The 24940-nt window shown below is 42.2% G+C and overlaps 1 protein-coding gene across 2 annotated transcripts in view; it reads left to right on the forward strand.

The window, feature by feature from the left end:
* The window catches only part of LOC120476019 (progressive ankylosis protein homolog), a 230056-nt gene extending 209344 nt beyond the window's left edge, over positions 1-20712 (forward strand). For both annotated transcript variants that reach the window (XM_089125925.1, XM_039666929.2), the window contains 4 exons: positions 11708-11837; positions 11926-12049; positions 18341-18440; positions 19412-20712. In XM_089125925.1, coding sequence (XP_088982051.1) covers positions 11708-11837; positions 11926-12049; positions 18341-18440; positions 19412-19561 — 504 coding nt within the window. In that variant the 3' untranslated portion in view covers positions 19562-20712. The remainder of the gene's footprint in view (positions 1-11707; positions 11838-11925; positions 12050-18340; positions 18441-19411) is intronic.
* The last annotated feature ends 4228 nt before the right edge of the window (positions 20713-24940 follow it).

The following is a 24940-nucleotide window of genomic DNA, read 5'->3' on the forward strand; positions in this document are numbered from 1 at the left end:
CTAGCAATTTATTTTCCTGCATATCATACAGCGGCAATATCTTAACTCATAATATAACATACAACACACCGTATCATTTACCCCAAGCGCAAGACCATGGGCACAGTCGAAAACTGTTTGCTTCTCAATCAGCGACACCTGTGTCTGAGTTACCTCCAAATTAAAAGACTTACACGGGCTGACCCGAGATCAGCTGTGCCACAAAGCACATACAGCCCCCTAGTGGCACAGCACAAAATTGACAAATACAAAGTGAATATGGCTTATACACTCCAGCCCCTAATTGCATCTTTCAGAGCAATTACACCAAATTCGAAAAGAGCCATAATACAGAAAATACATAAATACCCCACTGTGAACCAATTACTCTTTAGCTTCATTTAGCAAGCATATTTTAGTAATGGGTCGTTCAATGATGTTTGTCTTGGTCTTCAAACGAACCACACGTACCAGACCTCTCTTATCGGGGAAGGTTTCCAGGACTCTTCCTAGCATCCATGACCCACGTGGTGCTGTTGAATCCGCAACCATGACCAGATCTCCAGGAACAAAATTCCTCTTCTCCTGGTTCCATTTTTGACGCTCTTGTAAAAGCGGTAAGTACTCGCGGATCCACCTCTTCCAAAAGAGATCCGAAATGTACTGGGTTTGTTTCCACCTTCTCCTTGCATAAATATCCCTTTTGTTGAACAATCCTGGTGGGAGAACTGGTTTTCCTTTGAGGAGTAGCAGATGGTTTGGCGTCAACGCCTCTAGATCATTGGGATCCTCTGACAGTCTTGTGATGGGGCGATCGTTAAGTATAGATTCAGCCTCACAGAGCACGGTATGGAACCCTTCATCATCTAAGGTTTGCTGCCGGAGCACAGAGCACAAGATCTTCCTAATCATCCGTATCAAGCGCTCCCATGTGCCACCATGATGTGACCCAGTTGGAGGGTTAAAGCTCCACTTAATTCCCTTTTTAGACATGGCTCTTCCAATGCGGTCATGATTCAAAGAGGCTAAGGCTTCTCGCAACTCCCTTTCTGCACCCACAAAGTTGGTACCATTGTCAGATCTTAAGTGTGCAACTTGTCCTCTTCGACAGATGAACCGTCGCAATGCGTTGATGCACGAGTCTGTGTCAAGGGAATAGGCCACTTCCAGGTGCACTGCCCTGCTTGTCATGCAAGTGAATACTACTCCATACCTTTTCATGATGCTACGCCCTCTTTTTATGTCAACTGGCCCAAAATAATCTACGCCAACGTTAGTAAACGGCGGTAGATCAGGAACAACTCTCTCTTCTGGGAGGTCTGCCATTTTTTGCTCACCAGGTTTTCCACCATGGAGCTTGCAAATGAGGCATTGTGATATGATCTTCCTCACTGCAATAGTTCCACTAGTAATCCAGTATTTTCTCCTTGTAGCGGAAAGAACATGGTTTCTACCTCCATGTCCAAGCTGTAAATGGACATGACGGAGGATAAGATCGGAGATATGTTGGTCCTTGGACAAGATAAGAGGGTGTTTAATGTCCTCAGGGATTGCTGCCCTTTTCAGCCGTCCCCCAACTCGTAGAAGTCCTCCTTCAAGAACCGGATCCAATTTGAGAAGGCTGCTACTTCTCGGCACTTGTGGCTTTCCAGAAATTAGTGCAGCAAATTCTGTGGGGAATCTCTCTCGCTGGCAAAAAGTAATTATGGAGGTCTCAGCCTCCAAGAGATCTTCCAGGGTTACCTTCTGATTCCCAAGCGATGTTGAGAAAGCTTGCATCTCCTTTTGCACATCCAAACTTGCTGTTCCAATAGCACTGGTATTTGCACGCTCCAACTCTTTCCTCTTTTCTTTCAATTTAAGCAGAGTTCCTTTCAACCTAATGAGCCACGCAACTGCAAATTTCAATCTTTGCCAATCAGAGAAATGGGTCCTCAATTGCGATGTGGGATTGGTGTCAACAAGTATCGCATTGACTGTCAGACTGTTCTTTACTTCTGGGTCATCAGCAGTGACACTTGTATCCACAGGAAATGTTGGCCACATTTCTTCAGGTTCCCATAGGAATTTTGGGCCTTCTATCCATCTTTGCTTCACAAGATCTTCTGCCTTCAATCCACGTGAAGCATCATCAGCAGGGTTCAAAGATGTGGGAACATATCTCCACTGCTTAATTTCCGAGTTGAGCCTGATGGTGGTTACCCTGTTAGCTACAAAGGTTTGAAATCTTCGGTCCTCATTCTTTATGTACTTAAGAACTGATGTGCTGTCAGTCCAAAAGCAAGTCTTCTTTAGTGGAAACTGGAGCTCCGATCGAAGCATCTTGTCCACTCGTACTGCTACAACAGCAGCAGTGAGCTCTAAACGGGGAATGGTCACAGTCTTCAGTGGGGCCACTCGGGCTTTACCAAATAAGAAAGTAACATGAACTCTCTTTTCCATGTTCTGCATCCTCAGGTAAGTAGCTGTACCATAGCCGTTCTCGCTCGCATCAGCAAAGTGATGCAATTGGGCGCTGACAGTCGTCCCAAATCCAGCAGGTTTCACACATCTGTGGATCTTAAAATATGCCACCATCTCAAGATCTGTCAGCCATTTGTTCCACTTCTGCTGAAAGGCTGGAGGTATTGGATTGTCCCAATTATACTTCATCCTGCATAACTCCTGCAACAGCAGCTTGGCCGGGAATACTATAGGCGCCAAGAACCCCAAAGGATCGTAGACGGAACTGATGATGGATAGCATGCCTCGCTTGGTTGCCGGCTTCTCCTTGACTTTCAGCTTGAATTTGAAAGTGTCCGTCTCGATACACCACTGCAAACCCAAAGCTCTGTCCAGCGGCAGCTTATCCCTGTCCAGATCAAGCTCTTGCAGGTTCGTGGACTTGAGATCATCTGGGAGGCTTTGAAGCACTTCTCGACTATTACTGATCCACTGAGTGAGGGTAAACCCTCCTTTGCCGCAAATGGTTATAAGGTTTTTAACCATGGTAACTGCATCCTCTTCAGAGGGCAGACTCTTCAGTAGGTCATCCATATAGAAGTTTCTGTTGATCGTTTCAATCACTTCTGTTGGAAAATTAGCCTGATTGTCTTCAGCAGTTTTTCTAAGAGCAAGGCAGGCAACACTGGGTGAGGAAACCGCTCCAAATAAATGGACAGTCATACGATGCTCTACAAGATCTTGCTCCAGGTTACCTTGAGGCCACCATAAGAATCTTAGGTAATCCCGATGTTCCTCTGCCACCTTAACCTGGTGGAACATAGCCTTAATGTCCGCCTTTACGGCCACTTGTTCCTGTCTGAATCGCATAAGAACTCCAACTAACGAGCTGGTTAGGTTCGGTCCTTGCAAGAGCTGACTGTTGAGCGAAATCCCTTTGTACTCTGCTCCACAGTCAAACACCACTCGTAATTTTCTTTTCCGTGGATGGTACACGCCATGGTGCGGAATATACCACACCTTCCCCATTGGCGTTTCCAACTGATGCTGCGACACTTCTTCAGCATAGCCATTGCTAATAACATCAGAAAGAAAGTTGTTATACTCTTCATGAAAGCCTGCATCTTTTTGAAGTCTCCTTTTCAGACCACGAACACGTTGCATGGCAACACAGAGGTTATTCGGCATTGAAACATCTTTCCCTTTGAAAGGCATTTGAAACGTGTAATGTCCATTTTTAAACTGAGCAGAGCCTTCCATTATCTCCACAAACTTCTTCTCTTCCCTTGACATTTCTTCCTGTTCTGCAGAATCTTGCTCATTGAAGTCGTAGTTGTACTGGCTGGTTAACAGTTCTTCAATTCTATCAATGGCAATTCTGTTGGCATAAACTAAAGGGTGGTCAATTCCACAGTCACTACTTCCCCGAAAAGGACCATTTATTACCCATCCCAGTAGGGTTCTGATCGCGTAGGGTCCTTCACCATCACGACTGTTAATCACCTCCCAAGGCTCCATCAACTTGGAGGCGTTTGTGCCAATTAATAGGTCAACCTCAGCATTTATATGGGGAATCTTTACATCGTCTAAATAAGGCCATTTTCTCAGCTCCCTTTCACTAATTATGTTGGCTGTAGAGATAGGTATCTCTTCCTGGGTACACACTTTAGAAAGTGGATAGAAACACTCACCAGAAACTCCTGAAATTTCCAGATTGTCAACAATGGAGCTTTCTACTGCGTTATCATGGCCCAAGGTGCGAATGTGAATTTTGCATTTGCGTCCTTCCACATTCAACTTGTCGATGAGCTGCCTGGTGCAAAAAGTTCCTGTACTCCCCGGGTCCAGAAAAGCATAGGTTTCAATAACCTTGTTTCCTTTTGAGCACTTCACCTTAACAGGCAAAATGGGAAGAATTCCATTGCAGTGACCAGCCCCTGTAAGACAACAAGCGGAGGATGTTGTGCAGCTGTCGGAGGAATTCGACGCCTCAGTAAATTTCTGCTCACCATCCTTCTGATCCTTTTGAATAACTCTTTCCATCTCTCCTATATGCAAAACACTGGGGTGCGTTCGGTTACACTTGTTGCAAATAATGCGCCTATCGCAATCTTTACTCAAGTGTCCTGTGCACAAGCAACTGAAACACAGACCTTTCTCTTTTAGATAGTCCAGTTTCTCCCTGTGTGTCTTTTTCCCCAGTTTAAAACATTGTTCCAAAACATGATTACCAGCAGCACAATACAGACAGGAAACAGAATCAGTCTTGGTAAAGGATGTTCCTTTTTTCTGAGCCATTTCCTTGGTACTATCTGGTTTGCTGTATCCTTCCTCAATGACCACCTGTGTTACAAAGCTGTTTCTTCCCAACTGAGGTTTTACCTGTGACTTGTTTACTTTTGTAGCTCCCCTAATAACAGGTAAATTGTCTTGTATATCACCAAAGACTGGATCTGCAGTGATTCTGACCTGGCGCTCGATGAACTCCACAATGTCTGGGAATTGTGCTCTTCGCCCAGTTTTCTCCAGTATCTCACATGCCCTTGCTCTCCACTTGTCTCTGAGTCTGTATGGAAGCTTTTGACACAGAATCTTTATGTTTGCTGGCATGTCAAGTTCCTCTAAATACCGAAGGTCCTCCATAGCGTTGGAACACTCACGGAGGAAGAGACCATATGCTTTGAGCGCGTTGGGGTCCTCAGCTTTGATACTTGGCCATCCTATGACTTTCTCCATGTATGCTTCTGTTATCTTAAACTCATTTCCAAAGTGTTCCTTGAGCAATTTTTTGGCAATAGCGAATCCTCTATATGCATTCATATGAAGGCAGCTGCGCACAATATCTCTTGGCTGCCCCCTAGTAAATTGCTCAAGATAATACAAACAGTCACCTTTACAGCTGGTCTTTGCCTCCACACAATGTTCAAACGCCTTTATAAATGTGTTGAACCTTAGAGGATCTCCATCATAAATTGGAATTTCTCGGCGTGGCAGCATTTGTAAAGTTTGCATTTTAACAAGAAGAGCTGTTATATCATTCTGTTGCTGCAGCAAATTGTGGATACCTGCTGTCTGATTTTGGCTTGGCAGGGGTTTATGTTGATCCAGAGTGGATGGAAAGCTTTGAGTTACAGTTGGCTTTGGCAAGATAGATGGATTGGTTAAAGGTAAAGCATTGCTTTGTAGTGGTGGAGATGCATATCGCTGTGAGTGCGGAGGCACAAATACTGAGGCCTGTGGATTGAGAGGGGTGGGTGGGAGCTTAGATCTAGCTCCTTTCCTAATATAGGACGCTATTCCATCAGATTGCCTTGAATGGGTGCTACTACCGACCTGTAGCACTGCTAACTTAGCAGAAGTGGCAGCTATCTCAGTGTCCATCTCAAGTTGCTCCTTCTTTCTCCTTAAGATGAGCTCCTGCTCCTCCAATGCATGTTTGTCCTTTAAGGCAGCAGCTCGAGCCAAGAGTGCAGCCTGTTCTGCCCTTGCCCTGAGTCTGGCTGAAGAAGTGGAGGATCTACTACTGGAGGACCCACTACTTGACCCATGGTGCCTTGACTGCACATTTGAAATGCTGTCTTGAGGTTGAATCTGATCATCTTCCTCATCCTTTCCACCAGCATTTCCTCTTCCATTGCTGGCATCAATCTCATTTCCATTTTCAACATCAACATTTTGAGTTTCAATTTGAACCGGCAAATCATCATGATCATCATTCACTTTAGTAACTGAACAAGCTTTAGTGTCATACAACCATTGATTTGTACCCACAAAAAACTCATTGAAACTCAACATTTTCGCTTGATACCATATTTCATGTTTTTTTGCTTCATCAGCAGGCAATAAACCCAATAAAGATGTATGTACATGCTGAATTTCATCACACAACTTATTGTACATGTTAAATTCATGTTCAACCTCACTGACATGCCTTTTATCACCCATCAATTTAGTAATAGATTCTTTTGCAATTGACAATTTGCTAAATTTACACTTTCTTTCCTTTTCTAAAGTGCTTATTTTTTCCAACAAAGCTTTGGGTGTTAATTTAACCACACGTTTTTCAGTCTCAGGGCCAAGCTGGCCTTTTTCCTTTTCAGCCATAATGACAACACAAAGCGATTTAGCTTATTAATCAATAAGTTCGCAGAATAGTTTTGTGTTGCGCAACAACTCGTCTAGACGCGTAAAGTTATTTTTAGACGGTTGCGAATTACCACCAATGCATTGGTTTTACGTGAATGTGTGCACACAAATTACCATGGCCATTCATAATATCAGCGCTGTTTACCACATACCCCAATCGAGCGTTGGCCGGCTTGATGAATGATGTCCCGATGTAAAGATGCTGATAATCCGTTGACCCAGCAGCTCGCTCCGGTACAGCTCCTTTCAGCAATCGGCAACTCCAAACATTTGCCCTCCTCACATCCGTGATTTCCAAACGAACACAGTAAAATCCACTTTATGGCTGGTCCGGCCGCGTCCTCACGAACGATTATCCAAATCGAAGCAGTTTTCGACCTAATGTACTGACTAAGTCCTAAACAAAGTCTAGTACTGGTTGCTGATTTCGTGGATTTAAGTTTAGACATGTGCGTGTGATCTTACACGTAAAATAAAGACGGAGAGCGTTCATTAATGTTATTATTATCTAGCAATTTATTTTCCTGCATATCATACAGCGGCAATATCTTAACTCATAATATAACATACAACACACCGTATCATTTACCCCAAGCGCAAGACCATGGGCACAGTCGAAAACTGTTTGCTTCTCAATCAGCAACACCTGTGTCTGAGTTACCTCCAAATTAAAAGACTTACACGGGCTGACCCGAGATCAGCTGTGCCACAAAGCACATACAGCCCCCTAGTGGCACAGCACAAAATTGACAAATACAAAGTGAATATGGCTCATACAGAGGAGAAACAAGAAACTGCCCTTTTAATTCTTTCAAATTAACAATATACAATTGCATGGATTATTCTTGAATTGGTCAAAGTGTGTAGAGGGAGAAGGTTACATAAAAATATACCTTTTAAAATGTATGTTAAATCCACTATTGTTTTGTACTGAATTGGTCTATAGTTTATGCTGTAGCCTATTTAATGTAATTGCATCATATTTTATTTCAAATTACAGAATAATTAAGAGTAATCCCTTTAATTAAATTACAATATTTAGATTACTTGGTAATTAATCACACCCAACACCTCTTTTTGTCTGGCACTGTTGCCATGGTGACTCATAATATCTGCGCTCCATTGATAATGGCTTTTTATAGTTGTGGTGCACGCGCTTAACCCTGAGTCAGTCAACTCAGAGTTGATTGAACTAACTCATTTCAGCTGTTCTGTAACCGAAAACTCAGAGTTTCCCATCTCAGGGTAAGTCAACTCAGAGTTCAAGCTTTAACTCAGAGTTGGTTGAACCTCCTTATTGAAATGGGCCCCTGTATTATTACAATTTTTTTTTTTTTTTTAAATAAATGCTTCTTTTGAACTTTTAACTGTTTATAGCTTTGATATTAATAAGAAATGTTTCTCAGATCAACATTTTAGATGAGTTCTGGAGGATCATGTGAAACTGAAATGTATTTTAATTCATTATTTTTTTTTTTGGTATAATTTTTAATTATGATGTTTTTTTTTGTTTTGTTTTTTTGTTTTTGCAGCATCACTAAGGGGATAGTGAAAATTGAAAAATGAAATCTGTCTTCATTTACTCACCCTCAAGTTGTTCCAAACCTCCATGAGTTTCTGTCTTCTGCTGAACATAAAAGAAGATATTTTGAAGAAGATTGTTATCCAGACAGCCATTGAAAAAAAAAAATACTATGGAAATCAATGGCTACCATCAATTGTCTGCTTGCCAACATTCTTCAAAATGTAATGATGTGATAAATGTGCACAACATTCTTTCTGTTAAAAGAAACTCATGCAGGTTTGGAACAACTTGAGGGTGAGTAATGTTTGACTATATTTTTTGTTTGAACTAGCTCTTAAACTGTCGCCAACACTTAAAACAGTGTGGATTTTTCACATGCCATGTATTCAGTAAACGCATAAATTTCAGTTCCCACCTAGGTTGTAAACCCCTACTTTGTTGTTTACTTGTTTTGCTTTTACCTCAGGGCCTGAAGACAAAAAAGAAAAACAACTAGCTGAAATGAGTCACAATTTATATAATGTAAGTCCAACAGTGCTGTTGGAAAGCAGATGTTAGACACATGGAGAAGGTTTTACTTCACAATGGGGAAAAAACAAACAAACGTATTTTTATTTTTACAATATGCAGTCAGGATAAACAATGTACACTTTTTGTGAAAAAGCAAAAGGCCGAACCAACTATAGAGGTGGACATGTCACAGTTTTGGATGCTTGTTTTTGTTTTCCATGACATGACTTGTTGGTAGGTGTGTGTTGTGTAATTATGGATTAGAGGAATGGATCAAATCGAAATTAACAGCACAAATTAACAACTTTCATTGCACACCCTCTTTTCTGAATGGAGATGCAACACCTATGTGAGATGTCTCAAAACAGCCTGAAGATCTTTGGCAGCTCTCCTGCTTCTTGTTTCATAATCATAGCAGTGATAACAACGGGGTTTTTTTTATTTTTTATTTAGGGGACAAATGTTGCTGCATCAATTGCACAGGTCTGCAGGATTTCTTAGAGGATTTTTAAGTTTTCATTCACATTTCCTTAACTTTATCTACAGAAATGCTTTGATGTTAATGGTGCAAACTCATAAACTTAAAGGTGGAATACCTAATATTTTTGCATTAAAATATCCCAAAATCACAAGGCCAGTGTTATATATTTAGTTAAGATGATAACTTACAATATTCCAAATGTTTCAAACAATGTTTAAATCACGAGAAAATTTAGATTTTAACCAAGGAAATGGGACGTGTGAGCAGGGGTGAGCTGGGAGTCGCCAGTCATTCGCGTCATATCCGAGTTACCTCGGTTTCGGCTCGTACTTGTAGTCCTAGACAAATGCGGTAGTTGTAGTTGTACGTTAGCGTCTATCAAGCAACAAACATCAGCTTGTTTCGCGCATTTGTTATGGAATGGAGCACAATTCTTTTCAATTATTCTCGGAATGTGAACTGTTGGCTGTAAAGGGAGTCGCACACCGGACGAGAAGCGCCGCGCCACGTTTAGGACAACTCCACAGTATCGCAGACCGGACATGCACTTTCTCATCAGTGTATGGCCAGCAATATTGGTATGTTTAATGACATGAAAGGAAGATAATGTCTGTTCCATGTTATTGTACTGTACAATTAAATACAATTGTTGCTGAGTCTGCATTCTGAAAACTTTACCTCAGAGCATCCGTTCACTGAATGAATTGAGAATCTCACCTGAAAAATCTAATAACATCAGCTATTGTTATTCAAGCAGCTGATTTCTGTAAATGAATGCAAAATAAATGCATATTGCAGCATATGGCGAAGTCAGGATCCATTAGCAACGATTTGAGACAAAAATAAGTCACTTCGTCCAGTGACTCGTCCAGTAACATCTGTGATAACTAATTTACTTTTAAACCTGACTTTTCTTGCGGTTATTTCAGTTTAATAAAAACAAGCATGTCATTAAACGCAACATTTATAGAAATCGAACTTTACCTCAACCATGACAACTAATTTTCGATTCCCGTCTGACTGATTTATCCTCGGTGGAGTTGAAAACAACAGTTCCCATCAATCCGCGTTCCTCCACGGCGTCATCAAGCAAAGCCGTTGTTGTTGTTTTGAATGTAGTGACCTCTAGCAGCATAAAATCTTAGGTATTCCACCTCCAGGTTGAACATGCATTGATCTGCTGTTCTGTTTACTGTATTGTTTTTGACAGTGCAAAATCGTTACGCTTGGTTTGGTTTTCAGAGTGTGAAAGGCTGAGGAAAAACTAAAATTACTACGGGGGTTATTGGAAAGAGCTGTGGTGAGGAGTGAGCAGTGAAGGTCAAAGCCAAGGGAACATTATATGACTCAAGCCCATCGCTTTTAACTTGGTTGGATATGGAGGATCTTTCACTGTAAACAGGCACGCCTGGCCTTTGTCTGACACTATTGTGCCAGAAGAGAGGAATGCCCGTGGGCAGGGCGTTGAGCAGGCCTGGCGTGAGACAAATGTATTATCTGGTCTTGCTGGAATGAGAAGAGTCTCATAACAAAGACAATCAAATCTAACTGGCACATCTAAATGTCCACAAAAATGTATACTAGACAAAATGCATTTGATGGTGCACATTTTTATTTCATTGACACACAATAAGGTTCAATTTGTTAACATTAGATACACACTACTGTTCAAAGGTTTGGGTCATTTAAAAAATAAATAAATAAATAATTGTATTTAGCAAGGACACATTGAATTGATCAAACGTGACCATAAAGAATTGTTATATAAGATTTCTGGTCACGCTTTAGTTTAGGGTCCAGTTTTCACTATAACTATTAATTACAACTTTTGCCTCAATAAACTTAAAATAATTACTGCTTTTTAATAGTTTGCAAGGTAGTTGTTAAGTGTAGCTATTGGGTAGGATTAAATGATGTAGAAAATGGTCAAGCAGAATAAGGCATTAATATGTGCTTTAAGTATAAATGAAGAGTTCAGATGCAAAAGCCTCTAAATGCCGTTTGAAATTTTCTTCTTTAATTATGATTTTTATCAAACTTGTATATTTAAGTTCAGTAATTTCACTTAAATAACAATTAATAGGTAATTATCATTGCCATTTAAGTGAAATTACTGAACTTAAATATACAAGTTTGATAAAAATCATCATTAAAGAAGAAAATTTCAAATGGCATTTAGAGGCTTTTGCATCTGAACTCTTCAAATATATCCTAGTAATATGCATGCTAACAAGCAAGTTGTTAATTTTGAGAATTGGACCCAAAATGAAAGTGTTACCATATTTCTATTACAAATACTGTAGATGCTGTTCTTTTAAACTTTCTTTTTTTAATTAGATCTTGAATCTTGAATCATTGTCCACAAAAATATAAAGCTGCACAGCTGTTGGAGAAACAAACATGTTTCATGAGCACCAAATAGACTGATTTCTGGAGGATCATGTGTCACTGAAGAAGACTGAAGTCATGCATTAGGTAGCATGAACTAAGAAGACTGGCGACTTAAAATGAATTACATTTTAAAATATTTTATGGCATTTTGACACATAACTGATATAGGTTCCTGTTCATTTCTCCTCCAGTTCATTTCAACTCCTGCTCATTTCTCTGTCTATGTTTGCCAGATGTGTTTCATTATATTCTGGACCCCTCATGTTTCTGAGCGCATCCTGGTCGATGTCATTGCGGTGGACACGGCCTTCGCTCAGCTCTGCATCATTCCACTGAGAGTCTTTTCCTTCTTCCCTCTACCTGGTACAATTTAAGTCTCTTATTTTACATTTTAACTTCATATACAACCTTATATCATGTGTAGTGCCTTACCTTGTGTCTGTGTGTACAGTTACGGTTCGAGCTCATCTAACAGGCTGGTTAATGACATTGAAGAAAACCTTCGTCCTGGCACCTAGTTCAGTTCTGCGCATCATTGTGCTCATCTCCAGTCTTCTGGTGCTGCCGTACATGGGGTTGGTATACAGTAGGAATATTCAAATATGCTGAATTATCATCATTTAAATATCATGGGAATGTGCTTCTGCTCAGTATGCAATCTGTGTAGTAATTAGCCTTTCGCCGAGCCCCGCCCCCCTTAGTTACTGCTGCTACCTCCGTCAAACAAATGGTCAAACACGGGCAGCGCGACAGATTTCCATGACGGCAAAGGGTATTCCCGTGCGTGTCAGTGACCTTTTTTGGAGCAATACCTCCGCGATATCAAGCAAGATCGAAGCAAAAGGGGTTACGGTATGCGGTGGAGGGATTTATTCCAAATATAAAATTAAGAAATGAATGAGACACGACTACTATTGATGCTAATGCTTACCAGTCTCAAGAAAAATCAGAAAAACCCCATGACCATGCTAAGTTACCTCAAATGCAACCAGCACAGCCTTGAAGATTTTATAAACTGGTTCAGTGGCTAATTGTTTGGAGTTCGAAATATATAACTTGCGCTGCATATTTATTTATTTTGCCTCCGATACAGGAGTAGCACGTTCGCTTTAACAAGCAGGTTGTTCATTAGGCTACCACAGCAACCGATTGCGTGTCATGCTCATGCTGAATGCGATTTTCGTGTTTAAAAAGTAACTAACGTTATGCATAAGAGACGGAAAGAGGCAGAGAACCATACGTTATTTAAGGTTATTTCTATTCGTTACGATATTGATATATGAACTGATGTTGTCATGTAAGCTTCATGCTTTCCCCGTTGCGAACGTCCTCTAAACTGTAGTCTACGGTGCTGCACTGCTAACTTAGCTGACTGCTGCTCGTTTTCCCAGATAATATCATGGTATGTTAACAACAACCCTTTAGAAAATGTACAGTAAGTCCTTTGTGGATCCTCTTGATCTGCTTTCTCCGTGCTTCTTTGACTAATCTCAGTCGCACGCACGCTGCACGCGAGACGAGTTAACCATGTTCGACACATTTAACTGGAATTGGGGCGTCCACACTGTTTAATACATCTTAGGCACCGCTCGCGTTGTGTTTTGGGCTTTGGAAAGGGAAAAAACACAACTTCTCCAGACAATCTCTCGGGGTATCATGTGTCCGATTTACTAACGCCGTGGGCGCACCGCTTACTGTTTGACGGAACAGCTCACACAGTAACGGTTGCTATGATGTGTGATTGGACAATGGCCATTTTGTGGGAGGGGCCGGCGAAAGGTCAATTAGCTGTCATGCTGCCTCTGGTTTATTTTTAGACCCACTAAAAATTCAATTCAAATCCCTGTCTGCAATTTGTGAATTAATTATGACTCCGCTCTAGAGCTTATGCAGACTGCTGCAGCAACATTTAAAATTAACTCAGAAAAATGTTCTTTAAAGACCACCTGTAGTGAAAATTATGTTTTTAATGTTGCTTATGTCTGTGTGGTGTTTTTAATATGCTTTAAAGGGTTAATTCATCTGAAAATGAAAGTTTTGTCAGTAATTACTCACTCTCATGTTGTTCCAACCCTGTAAGACTTTCGTTCATCTTCGGAACTCAAATTAAGATATTTTTGTTTAAATCTGAGAGCTGGATCACTCCTCCATAGTTCCCTTTCGTTGTCACCCCGAGTTCCGTCAGATAACGACGAATGGGGTTTTGCTTAGAAAGCCTCTCGACTTTGAGTATTACAAAACTAGCCAATGGAAAAGAAATGCCACAAGAATTTGCATGGCGCAACTCCGCCCCATCTCGTGGGTATAAAGGATCAACCGACAAGATGGTCTACCATGTGTCATGTGTCGCAACTCGCCCGCCACCTCCTCTTATGGTTCAGAAGCATCTGAGGTCGCTTCAAGCCATTTATGTTCCGGGAGACCTGAACTGTGCAGCCGATGAGCTCTTAAGCTTTCAGCCTCTTCCTGGACAATTGAGAGTCGGTTCAGCTGATTTGGGATCAGTTCGGGAATGCACCGATAGATCTGTTTGCCTCCCACGACTCATCCCACTGCGATCTGTTTTACTCCCTGTCCGAGGGCACGGACGCACTGGCGCACAGCTGGCCATGGGGCCTTCGCAAATTTGCATTTTCCCCAGACCCTGTGCAAGATCAGGGAGGACGAGGAGCAGTTTATTTCGTTGCGCTGGCCCACCCGGACCTGGTTTCCTGAACTTGTACTCCTCGCGACAGCACCTCGCTGGCCAATTCATCTGAGGAAGGACCTCCTTTCTTAGGGACAGGGCACCCTATGGCACCTTCGTCCCAATATCTGGAACCTCCACGTGGGGCTCCTGGATGGGACGAGGTTGGTTTGAGTACCCTACCACCAGGGGCAGTGGCTACCATCAGTCCACAAGAATGCCGAGAAGACCCCAGTATATGCCTGATCAGTGTCATGCTTTCCTTCCTTGGAGCGAAGGCTGTCTCCCTCCAAACTGAATGTCTACATTGCCTGATCATCATAAGCATGACCTGATCATGAGGTTCCTGAGAGGAGCGAGGAGACTGAATCCTCCTCGTCCTCTCGTTCCCTCTTGGAAACTCTCAGTGGTTCTAACTGCCCTGTAGAGTGCTCCCTTTGAGCCTCTGCAATCAGTGGAGCTTAAGTTCCTGTCAATGAAGACAGCGCTCCGTCCCAGGTTGTATTGGCCTCCATTAAGCGGGTTAGGGACCTGCACGCATTTTCTGTAGATGAAGCGTGCCTGAAATTCGGCTGGCCTTTTCTAACGTGATCCTGAGACCCCAGCCTGGATATGTGCCCAAAGTTCCTACCACTCCCCTCCGGGACCAGGTGGTGAACATGGAAGCGCTGCCCCCGGAAGAGGCAGACCCAGCCTTGGCACTGCTCTGTCCAGTACGCGCTCTTCATGCCTACGTGAACGTGGAGGGAGACAGCCTTCGTTCCAAGGAAGCAAAAGCACAGGAAGGAAAGCATGACACTGATCAGGCATATAATGGGGTCTTCTCGGTGACTGATGGTAGCCACCGCCCCTGGCGGTAGGGTACTCAAACCTACCTCGTCCCGTCCAGGAGCCACACGTGGAGGTTCCAGAGATTGGGACGAGGGTGTCATAGGGTGCCCAGTCCCTAAGAAAGGAGATGAATTGGGCAGGGAGGTGCTGTTGCGAGGAGTACAAGTTCAGGAAACCAGGTCCCTGTGGCCAGCTGTGCGCCAGTGCGTCCGTGCCCTCTGACAGGGAGTAAAACAGATCGCAGTGGGATGAGTCGTGGGAGGCAAACAGATCTATCTGTGCATTCCTGAACTGATCCCAAATCAGCTGAACCGACTCTCCATTGTTCAGGAAGAGGCTGAAGGCGTGAGAGCTCGTCGGCTGCACAGTTCAGGTCTTCCGGAACATAAATGGCTCGATGTGACCTCAGATGCTTCTGACACCGTAAGAGGAGGTGGCGGGCGAGTTGCGACACATGACACATGGGACAGGATGCAGTGTTTCAGGACCTCAGACCAGCTCTTTGTCTGTTATGGTGGGAAGCTGAAGGTAAAGGCTCTCTCCAAGCAAAGGCTGTCCCACTGGATAATGGACCCCATTCGTCGTCATCCGACGGAACGTCTCCGTTCCCTACTCAGGGACAAGGGTTTCATACGTAACCGAGATGTTCAATGTAATTGAAACTTGCCGGCCCAGAAAGTAAATAAAAACATTGTTAAAATAGTCCAAGGCTCACTATTGGCTGGTGCTGGTCATGATTGTGAGCCTACGTTCTGACATAGCACTGCGCAAAATCACTCTGAGGCCCACATAGAAGAAAACAAATAGTTAAATAAAGTCGTTACTTTTGTGGGGGTTTTTTTGTTTTGTTTTTTGTGCACAAAAAGTATTCTCGTCGCTTGATAAACTTATGGTCGAGCCACTGTAGTCACTTGGACTATTTTAATGATGTTTTTATTTACTTTCTGGGCCGGCGGGTTTAAATTACATAGAAGCGTATGGAGGAGTGATTCAGCCCTCAGATTTAATAAAAGAATATCTTAATTTTGTTCTGAAGATGAAAGAAAGTCTCACAGGTTTGAAACAACATGAGGGTTAGTAATTACTGACAGAACTTTCATTTTTGGGTGAATTAACCCTTTAAAGGCCTGTTCACAGCCGGACGAATTTCGCGCGCGATATTCGTCGACGTTTAACGCCTCGTGACTAAACAATGGGCGCCAATGTGAGTGTTCACACCGACGCGAAAAACGGCATGCCTAAAAGCGTCATTTTTTTAAAAAAAACTCGGGTTCGTTTTTTTGATTTGACACGCCGCGTCAAAACCTATCGACCAACGAGATTGGCGGGTTTGCTCACGTGTCTGGTACTTCTGAAGTTACAGTAAAAAAACACAACCTGGGGGCGCTGAAACACAAAACGGTCTTGCCGAGCACACAAACGGCGAAGAAGAGACAAGGCAAGATACCTATGTGCAAGATGAATGTTGAGCTTCTGGTCTCGGAGCATAAAGAGCTATATGATAATATTTATATTAGTATTTCTGTAATAATAGTATAGTATAGGGTGACCAACAGTCCTGTTTTCCCAGGACATGTGTAAAACGGCCACTTTGTGCTTTATAGAAATCTGAGTTGAGATGAGAACTGCGCATATGTGCGTAGTGTCGGTTAGATTTTGACAAGTGAGGAGAGGAGATAACCGCTCTGCCGACTCTTTGTATTCTTTCTTTTCTTTTATTTTTCTATTGTGACCAGATGTTTGTTCGTGTTTTTTTTTCTCGCTCGATCCCCATGTATGAGGACGAGTGTAACGTTTGAGTGGTTTTATTAAACGCGGGGAAATACGACAACTCTCGTCTCTCGTGCATCTGTTCATCCGACAACTAGTGCTATGTTTTTATCTCTGGGCAACATCTCAACTTTGCGTTACACATGTCCTGTTTCCACGTCCTGTCCTGGCTGTTTTTAAGTGATGAAAATGTCCTGGTTTTCAAAAAAAAACTGCTGGGAAAGATCAGTTCTACTGCAAAATATAGATGGGCAAACAAGGTGGATGAGGAAGAAAAACAGGATAAAGAGGATGAAAATTAAAGATCTAAATAGATTTTGTTAGTTCGTTTTTGTAAGTTTGTGAGAGCTATTTTTTGTTACATTTGGAGGCATTTCTTTTAGTTATTTATTATATATTTATTTTTCTAATACAGAAGACATTATTTCTATCATTATTTTATTTGTTTTTTTTTAATCTGTCATAATAAAACATTGAGACATGAATATGATCACCCTAGTACAGTAGCCTATTGTATTATCTGTTTTACATTAAGCGCCATCTAATGTCAGGGAATGAATTTGCATGTTCACTCGGCTCATCGTCAGCGAAAAACGCTTGGGTGTGAACACAAAAAACGCATTGAAAAACGCTGATGAAAAACGTGCGCTGATATTCGTCCCGGTGTGTACGGGCCTTAAGACAAACCATGTGCAAATTCATGTCAACACCATTTTCTCATTAAAACTGCGGTGAAAAAAGACGGTCTCAAAAATGTGGTTTAAAAATGCTGGTGTTCCTTGCGTCACAAACTTGTAACCAATTATGTCACGAGGGGGGTGAAGTTAACTATGCTGCAAAGCAGGGGAGTCTCAAGAGAAACCAGGTTATTCTGGTAAAAATTTTTCTGTTGAAATGAAAAATAGGGTGAATTATATATATTTATGATGTTATTACGATGTATATTACGATTTTATGATGAAGGAAATGCCTTTCTCCACTGACGTTCTATTATGTTCAAAGCGTTTCTAAGGATACTGATTTTTAGAAGCTGTCTGACTCCGAGATGGCGAATGGGAACATGGTTTGTGTAACAATATATATTATTATTACTTTTTAAAATTATTGTTATGTATCCGACGTTGTAGAGGGCGATGCATTAAACTCATTACATTCTGATACATCGGCATGTATACGATCACGAGGCTGTATGATTCACTCTTCCACTTCTTCTGAATCAGTGTCTGGTTCAAACACAAATGGCTGAATTAAACCAGTATTTCCGCTTGCAGCGTTAAGGTATTCTGAGCTGGTGTGAGTAAGTGGAGGCGGGGCTTTCCCACTTTCCTTATAAAGCAAGAGTTACATTAAAGCTATTTTAAGACATGAATAAAAAATGTTCAAAGGAAGAAAAAAACTTTAAATATGTCATTTTGGTGATCAAAGATTAGTTTTAAGGGATAAAATTGACTACAGAGCGACTTTATGGTTTGTTGATTAGAGCAATGTTGTGTTGCAACTGTACTGCACTGAATTGTAAATTTGTTCTGCTGGTACTGTATTGAAACCACATTTTTCATGTTAATGTTGTTTGTTGCAGGGTTCATGGTGCCACACTGGGAGTGGGGTCTTTATTAGCAGGATTTGTGGGAGAATCCACCATGGTTGCAGTGGCTGCCTGTTATGTGTACAGAAAACAGGTGAGGAGCCATCAGACTCTGAAAGTCAACAGTTCTGCAGAAATCTTAAAGCTACCTTATTTTCTAAACACAGAATCAATGTTGTTTAATAACTGTGTAAAGTTAATCAATTTTAAAATGAATTGGATTTAGCTATGAAGCAGCTCTACAGAAGACAATGGTGCCATTAACCAGCTCAGTTGTGAGACTTACAAATTATTAGGCATTATAGATGAATAACTTCAAGAATAACAAAGTGCAGTAAATGGCAACACTATTTGCACTAAAAAGATGTGTTTAAGATTGAGCTTGAACTTGAGCTGTTGCTGTGTGATGCGTTCAAAACATTTCTCTTTTTTTCCAGTGTTTACTGAGGGATTCAATTTGACTAACATTTTCCTGTCATTTAATTAGTTACTTCTGATATAGTTGCATTAAATACTGTTTAAAAGATAGAACAACTCTATATAAAACAGTAGTGGATTTAACAAAAACTGTGTTTTTAAATGTAACCTTCTCCCTTTAAATTACTTTGCTCAGTTCAAGGATTATTTATTTGAAAGAATTAAAAGAGCAGTTTCATGTCTATCCTTGTATTGCTCGACTGGGAGAAGTTGATGAGGGATTTAGAAAGTAATTAGTAATAAGTAATGCAATACTTTTTAGAGTTAATAATCAGTACAGTAATCTAATTACACGATTAAAGATGTAATTAGTACCCAGTAATGAATGCCTTTTTTTAGAGTAACTTACTTAACATTGTGTATAATGTTATTCCAGTGTATTGTGTGTATATATATATATTGCATATTTTAATAAAAAAAAAGCTTAATTTTGTCATTTTCATACATGACACCTGAAAGCAGTCTCGCATGGAGTCCGTTTAATGCAAATCAGGCGTATTATCTTCTCAATGCTCCTAGACCTTTAACATACTCGTGTTCAGTATCTATTCTGCAATATTTATTATTGTCAATTTGTGTTGTCTGAAGAAAACCCCAGAAGCAGAAACGGTTGTGGAGGAGAATAACTCTTCCCCAATGACTGAAATCACTTCCAGGATGACTGAAATTACTTCCAGGACAGAGTTAGACGTCATTGAGGAGGCTGAGAATGAGCTGACGGAAAGAGAAGATGAGTGAATCAAAGCATTGAAAGAATACTGCATACATGTTTTTTCTTTCATTTGGAGGTGGTGAAGAGGTGGATCTCTGCAGCAGTCCAGTGTCTTTTGGATTTGTGACAGATTTGCATGTCTACATCAAATGCACTCCTGCACTTTTTAAACTGGGGCATTTTTACAGACGTCTTCCAGAGTTTCTGTTCCGCAGCCTGTGGACATTTTTGGGGGGAAATGGAGAAAAAGTGCAACAAAGAGACATACTGTTTGCCACTTGCATTGAGATGCACATCGAATGCGAACACTTTCAGTGTATTATAAATTGCTTAGAAGGAATATATTTTACTGACTTGTGGCACAGACTAGATTCGATTAGTATATTTCAATTGATTTATTTTTGTATTCAATGTACAAATGTTGTATACTTTGCAAATGTCACTATGTAGTTATATAATACAGTTCTGAAGTACAGTAGACTTTGAGTTTTTATGAACGCATGATCTCTGATCAAGTCATCTGATCCAGTATTTTGTGCTGGGACCACATTAAAAAATCAATTTTATTTAGTTTTCCAGATCTTAGAAATGAACTATACACTTTTCTTTTAATATGTCTTTTGTTAACCCCCTCAGACCTGAATTATGTTTCAAGTTTCTGAAAAATATAAAAGAACATTTTCCCAGTTCATGAGGTTTCTATAAATGAAAACAAATTATTTTTTATATATATAATTGCTTTCATTGTATTATATATTTGATTTGATTGCTTTCATTGTATTATATATTTGAATTATATAATTGATTTTTTTTTTTGTCCATTCCAATGGACATCAGGTCAAAACAGGTGTACTTCCCAAAAATGTACCAACATGTAATAAATTAATAAAAATAAAATTTGTTGGTCTATATTTTAAGTTTTTTCTCAAGGTCAAAAAAATTCCAGCAGTATACCATTTCAACTATTATTTTGAGTTTTTTGTTTTACAGATTCCACATTGTAACAAACTAAATATCTTCGACTTAATCAATCTGGTCATATTAGAGTCATTTTCTGTGTGCATCTTTCTTTTTTTAGAACAATAACTTGAACACTATAACACTACAACTTTAATCGTAAGGTTTTTCCTTTATGTATTGCACATTTGTTTATTCATAACAAAATAAACCTAGGAACCAATCAATGTATTCATGTTAGAGTCATTTCCTGTGTGCATCCTGTGTTTTCTTGTATTTTTACTGTACTGGCAGGACGGTTGCCCGCAAGTCATTGTATTTCGATTCGTAGTCACTGTATTTCGAAACGGATGTGGGTTGGCGGACGAGCACCTCTATCAGAATCCAGAGTTTCAAGAAGATCAGAGAAACTCAAAATTTCGACCTGGAAAAAAAAAACGGCAGTGGTACCCCTTTCGTTTTTTTTTTTTCGGGCGAAAAATTAAGTTTCTCCAATCTTCTCAAAACTCTGGATTCTGGTCGAGGGCCATGAGACTTAAACCTGAGTGCAAAAATGGAGGCTCTAGACCCTTCCAGAGCTGAGATATGGAAACTCGAAAATTTCGAAAAAAAATTCGACTCAAAATCTTCTCAAAACTCTGGATTCTGATAGAGGGCCATGAGACTTAAACCTGAGTGCAAAAATGGAGGCTCTAGACCCTTCCTGGAGGCGGTTGGTAACCGAGACAACTCTCAAACGGAGATAACCCAGTAGCGGATGAAGGAAGCGAGTTATGGGCATATTCGGCCCAGGCAAGCTGGTTGCACCAGGATGCTGGACTCTGAGAAGTTAAGCTGCGCAACATACGTCCGAGTATCTGATTGGTCCGTTCGGCTTGTCCATTGGTCTGGGGATGGAATCCTGACGACAAACTGGGGGACGCCCCAATCAGTCGGCAGAATTCCCTCCAGAACTGAGAGGCGAATTGGGGCCCTCGGTCAGACACAATGTCCGAAGGAAGACCATGAATCTTAAATACGTGATCTACCACAATCTGGGCGGTCTCTCAGGCGGACGGTAGTTTAGGAAGCGGAATAAAGTGGGCAGCCTTAGAAAAACGGTCGACTACAGTAAGAATAACAGTGTTACCGGCCGATGACGGGAGACCGGTAACAAAATCCAAACCCATGTGCGACCAAGGGCGAGACGGAATGGGAAGTGGTCTGAGGAGACCCGAAGGCGGGGTATTGCTTGACTTAGTTTGGGCACAGACAGGACAAGAAGCTACAAATCGACGTACGTCACGTTCTCTAGTGGGCCACCAAAATCTCCGACGAATGGAGGCTAACGTACCCTTAACACCAGGATGGGCGACTAACTTAGAGGCGTGACCCCACTGGAGGACGGACGAGCGAATGGTCTTGGGAACAAATAACGTCCCTAACGGAGCACGAGGGGGTGGGACCGTGCGTGAGAGAGCCCTCCTCACCGCCTGCTCAACTCCCCAGACAGCAGCTCCGATCACACAGTGCTGAGGTAGAATAACCTCCTTGGTCGAAGCTGCCTCTGTGGAGTCGAACAGCCGCGAGAGGGCATCAGGCTTAACGTTCTTGGAACCTGGCCTAAAAGAGATCGAAAAATCAAAACGACCAAAAAATAATGCCCAGCGGGCCTGACGAGCATTAAGTCTCTTGGCGGAGCGGATGTACTCGAGGTTACGGTGGTCAGTCCAAACGACAAATGGAACCTTGGACCCCTCTAACCAGTGCCGCCACTCCCCCAAGGCCAGCCGAACCGCCAAAAGCTCCCGATTACCAACATCATAATTGCGCTCTGCTGGAGAAAGGCGATGGGAAAAGAAGGCGCACGGATGAACCTTGTCATCTAGAGAAGAACGTTGAGATAAAATAGCTCCTACGCCTACATCGGAAGCGTCGACCTCGACTATAAACTGTCTCTCAGGATCAGGGGTGACCAAAATGGGCGCGGAGGTGAATAGCTTCTTTAGTCGATCGAACGCATCTTGTTCTGACCAAACAAACTGAGACTTAGTTGAAGTGAGAGCAGAAAGAGGAGCGGCAACCTGACTGAAGTTGCGAATGAATCGTCTGTAAAAATTTGCAAAACCTAAAAATCGTTGGAGAGCAACACGAGAATTCGGAACGGGCCAATCGAGAACCGCCCGCACCTTCTCGGGATCCATGCTGATACCCTCAGCAGAGACCACCGAACCAAGGAAGGTGACCGATCGAGAATGAAAAACACATTTCTCGGACTTAACAAAGAGACGGTTCTCGAGTAGTCGCTGTAATACCCGACGAACGTGCTGCACGTGTACTTCGAGTGAGGGAGAGAAAATGAGGATGTCGTCCAGGTAAACGAATACAAAGACATTTAACATGTCACGCAAAACGTCGTTGACCAACGACTGAAACACAGCGGGAGCGTTGACCAGACCGAAAGGAAGAACGCGATACTCAAAGTGCCCTATAGGGGTGTTAAACGCGGTCTTCCATTCGTCTCCCTGTCTAATGCGAACGAGATGGTATGCGTTACGCAAATCCAACTTAGTAAAGATCTTTGCGCCCTGCAAGATCTCGAAAGCTGACGACATAAGGGGCAAGGGGTAGCGGTTCTTGACCGTTATGTCGTTCAACCCCCGATAATCAATGCATGGGCGCAACGACCCATCCTTCTTTTTAACGAAGAAGAATCCAGCACCCGCTGGCGAGGAGGACGGAACAATGATTCCAGCGTCAAGAGACTCGGCAAGGTATTTATCTAAAGCCTCTCGTTCAGGCGCAGAGAGAGAATACAATCTACCGCGAGGTGGCGTGGTGCCAGGAAGTAGATCGATGCAACAGTCATAGGGGCGGTGAGGCGGTAAAGAGACGGCCCGGGAACGACTGAAAACCGCCCGCAAATCGTGGTACTCCCCCGGGACCCCAGTCAGATCACCAGTATCCTCCTGAAAAACTGACACAGAAGAGACAACAGGATTAGCAGAAACTAAACAATTAACATGACACGAAAGACTCCAAGACAAAATGGTATTCCTGACCCAATCAATATGAGGACTATGCTGAACTAACCAGGGATGTCCTAACACAATGGGGGTAAAGGGGGACTGAAAAATGAGAAAAGAAATAGTCTCTTGATGATTTCCCGAGATGGAGAGACTCACCGGACTGGTAACCCGGTGAACACTAGAAAGAATACTACTATCCAGGGCAAAGACGGTGGTGTTCCCCTTTAAGTCCACCAGGGGGATGTTATGTTCCCGAGCCCATCCTTCATCAATAAAGTTCCCCTCGGCCCCCGAGTCGATCATTGCGGGACATGGAACGGTGGAACCGGCCCAGCGAAGGACGGCTGGCAGGGTGGTGCAGGCTCTGGATGAAGAGGACGTTACAGTCGCGCTCGCCAGTACTCCTCTGTCTACTGGCGAGCTCTGGCTTTTACTGGACAAGACGCTGCAAAGTGGCCAGCCGTGCCGCAATAAAGACACAGCCTGTTGGAGATGCGACTTTGTTTCTCCTCTGGCAGAAGACGAATGCCACCCAATTGCATGGGCTCTAGATCAGGTCCAGCAGCAACAGGAAAAGGAGGGTCGTGAAGAGTGGTAGACGCAGCATAGCTCCCTGGATCTCTACAGCAGAAAAAAAAGATTCCTCCTTTGCTGGATCCATCTTGGTCGGATTATTCTGTCAGCAATGATACAAAAGGATCCAAAAACGAAAGGAGTTCAATGCAAAGTCTTTAATGTCCAACAAAAATCAGCTTTCAGATAGCTTAGAACTACAACAGAAATATTCTCAGCATGAATGGTCCATGAAGAAGGCAGCTGAGCAGAGAGAGTTGAGGATGCGGCTCACCACAGCAGGACACAGGCGAACAGGAGACAACAAGGCGTATACTGCTACACAAGACAAGACACAGGTAAGATTCTTTGGACAGCCAAAATGAGAGAGTGTACTCACACAATAATCTGACATAGAACAGAGAGAACAAACAGCAGAAGTAGACTGAGTAATCAGACAAGACAAGACACAGGTGAGGGCGCAAAGCAGCGAGCCGCTGATTGTGATGATCAGCAGGTGGACCCTGGCGGTAAGTGTGTGCGCTGGAGAGTGCGAGAGATAAGTGTGTAATTAAGTGTGTGTGGTAATATGAAGGTGAGAGAGAACAGAAAAGTACCCCAGATCCTGACACTTCCAGAGCTGAGATATCGAAACTCAAAAATTCGACCCGGAAAAAAAAAAACGGCAGTGGTACCCCTTTCGTTTTTTTTTTTTTTTTCGGACGAAAAATTAGGTTTCTCCAATCTTCTCAAAACTCTGGATTCTGATAGAGGGCCATGAGACTTAAACCTGAGTGCAAAAATGGAGGCTCTAGACCCTTCCAGAGCTGAGATATCGAAACTCAAAAATTCGACCCGGAAAAAAAACCGACCGTGGTACCCCTTTCG

The sequence above is a fragment of the Pimephales promelas genome, chromosome 22 (genome assembly GCF_988280905.1).
Source record: "Pimephales promelas chromosome 22, fPimPro1.hap1.1, whole genome shotgun sequence".
Lineage (NCBI taxonomy): Eukaryota > Metazoa > Chordata > Actinopteri > Cypriniformes > Leuciscidae > Pimephales > Pimephales promelas.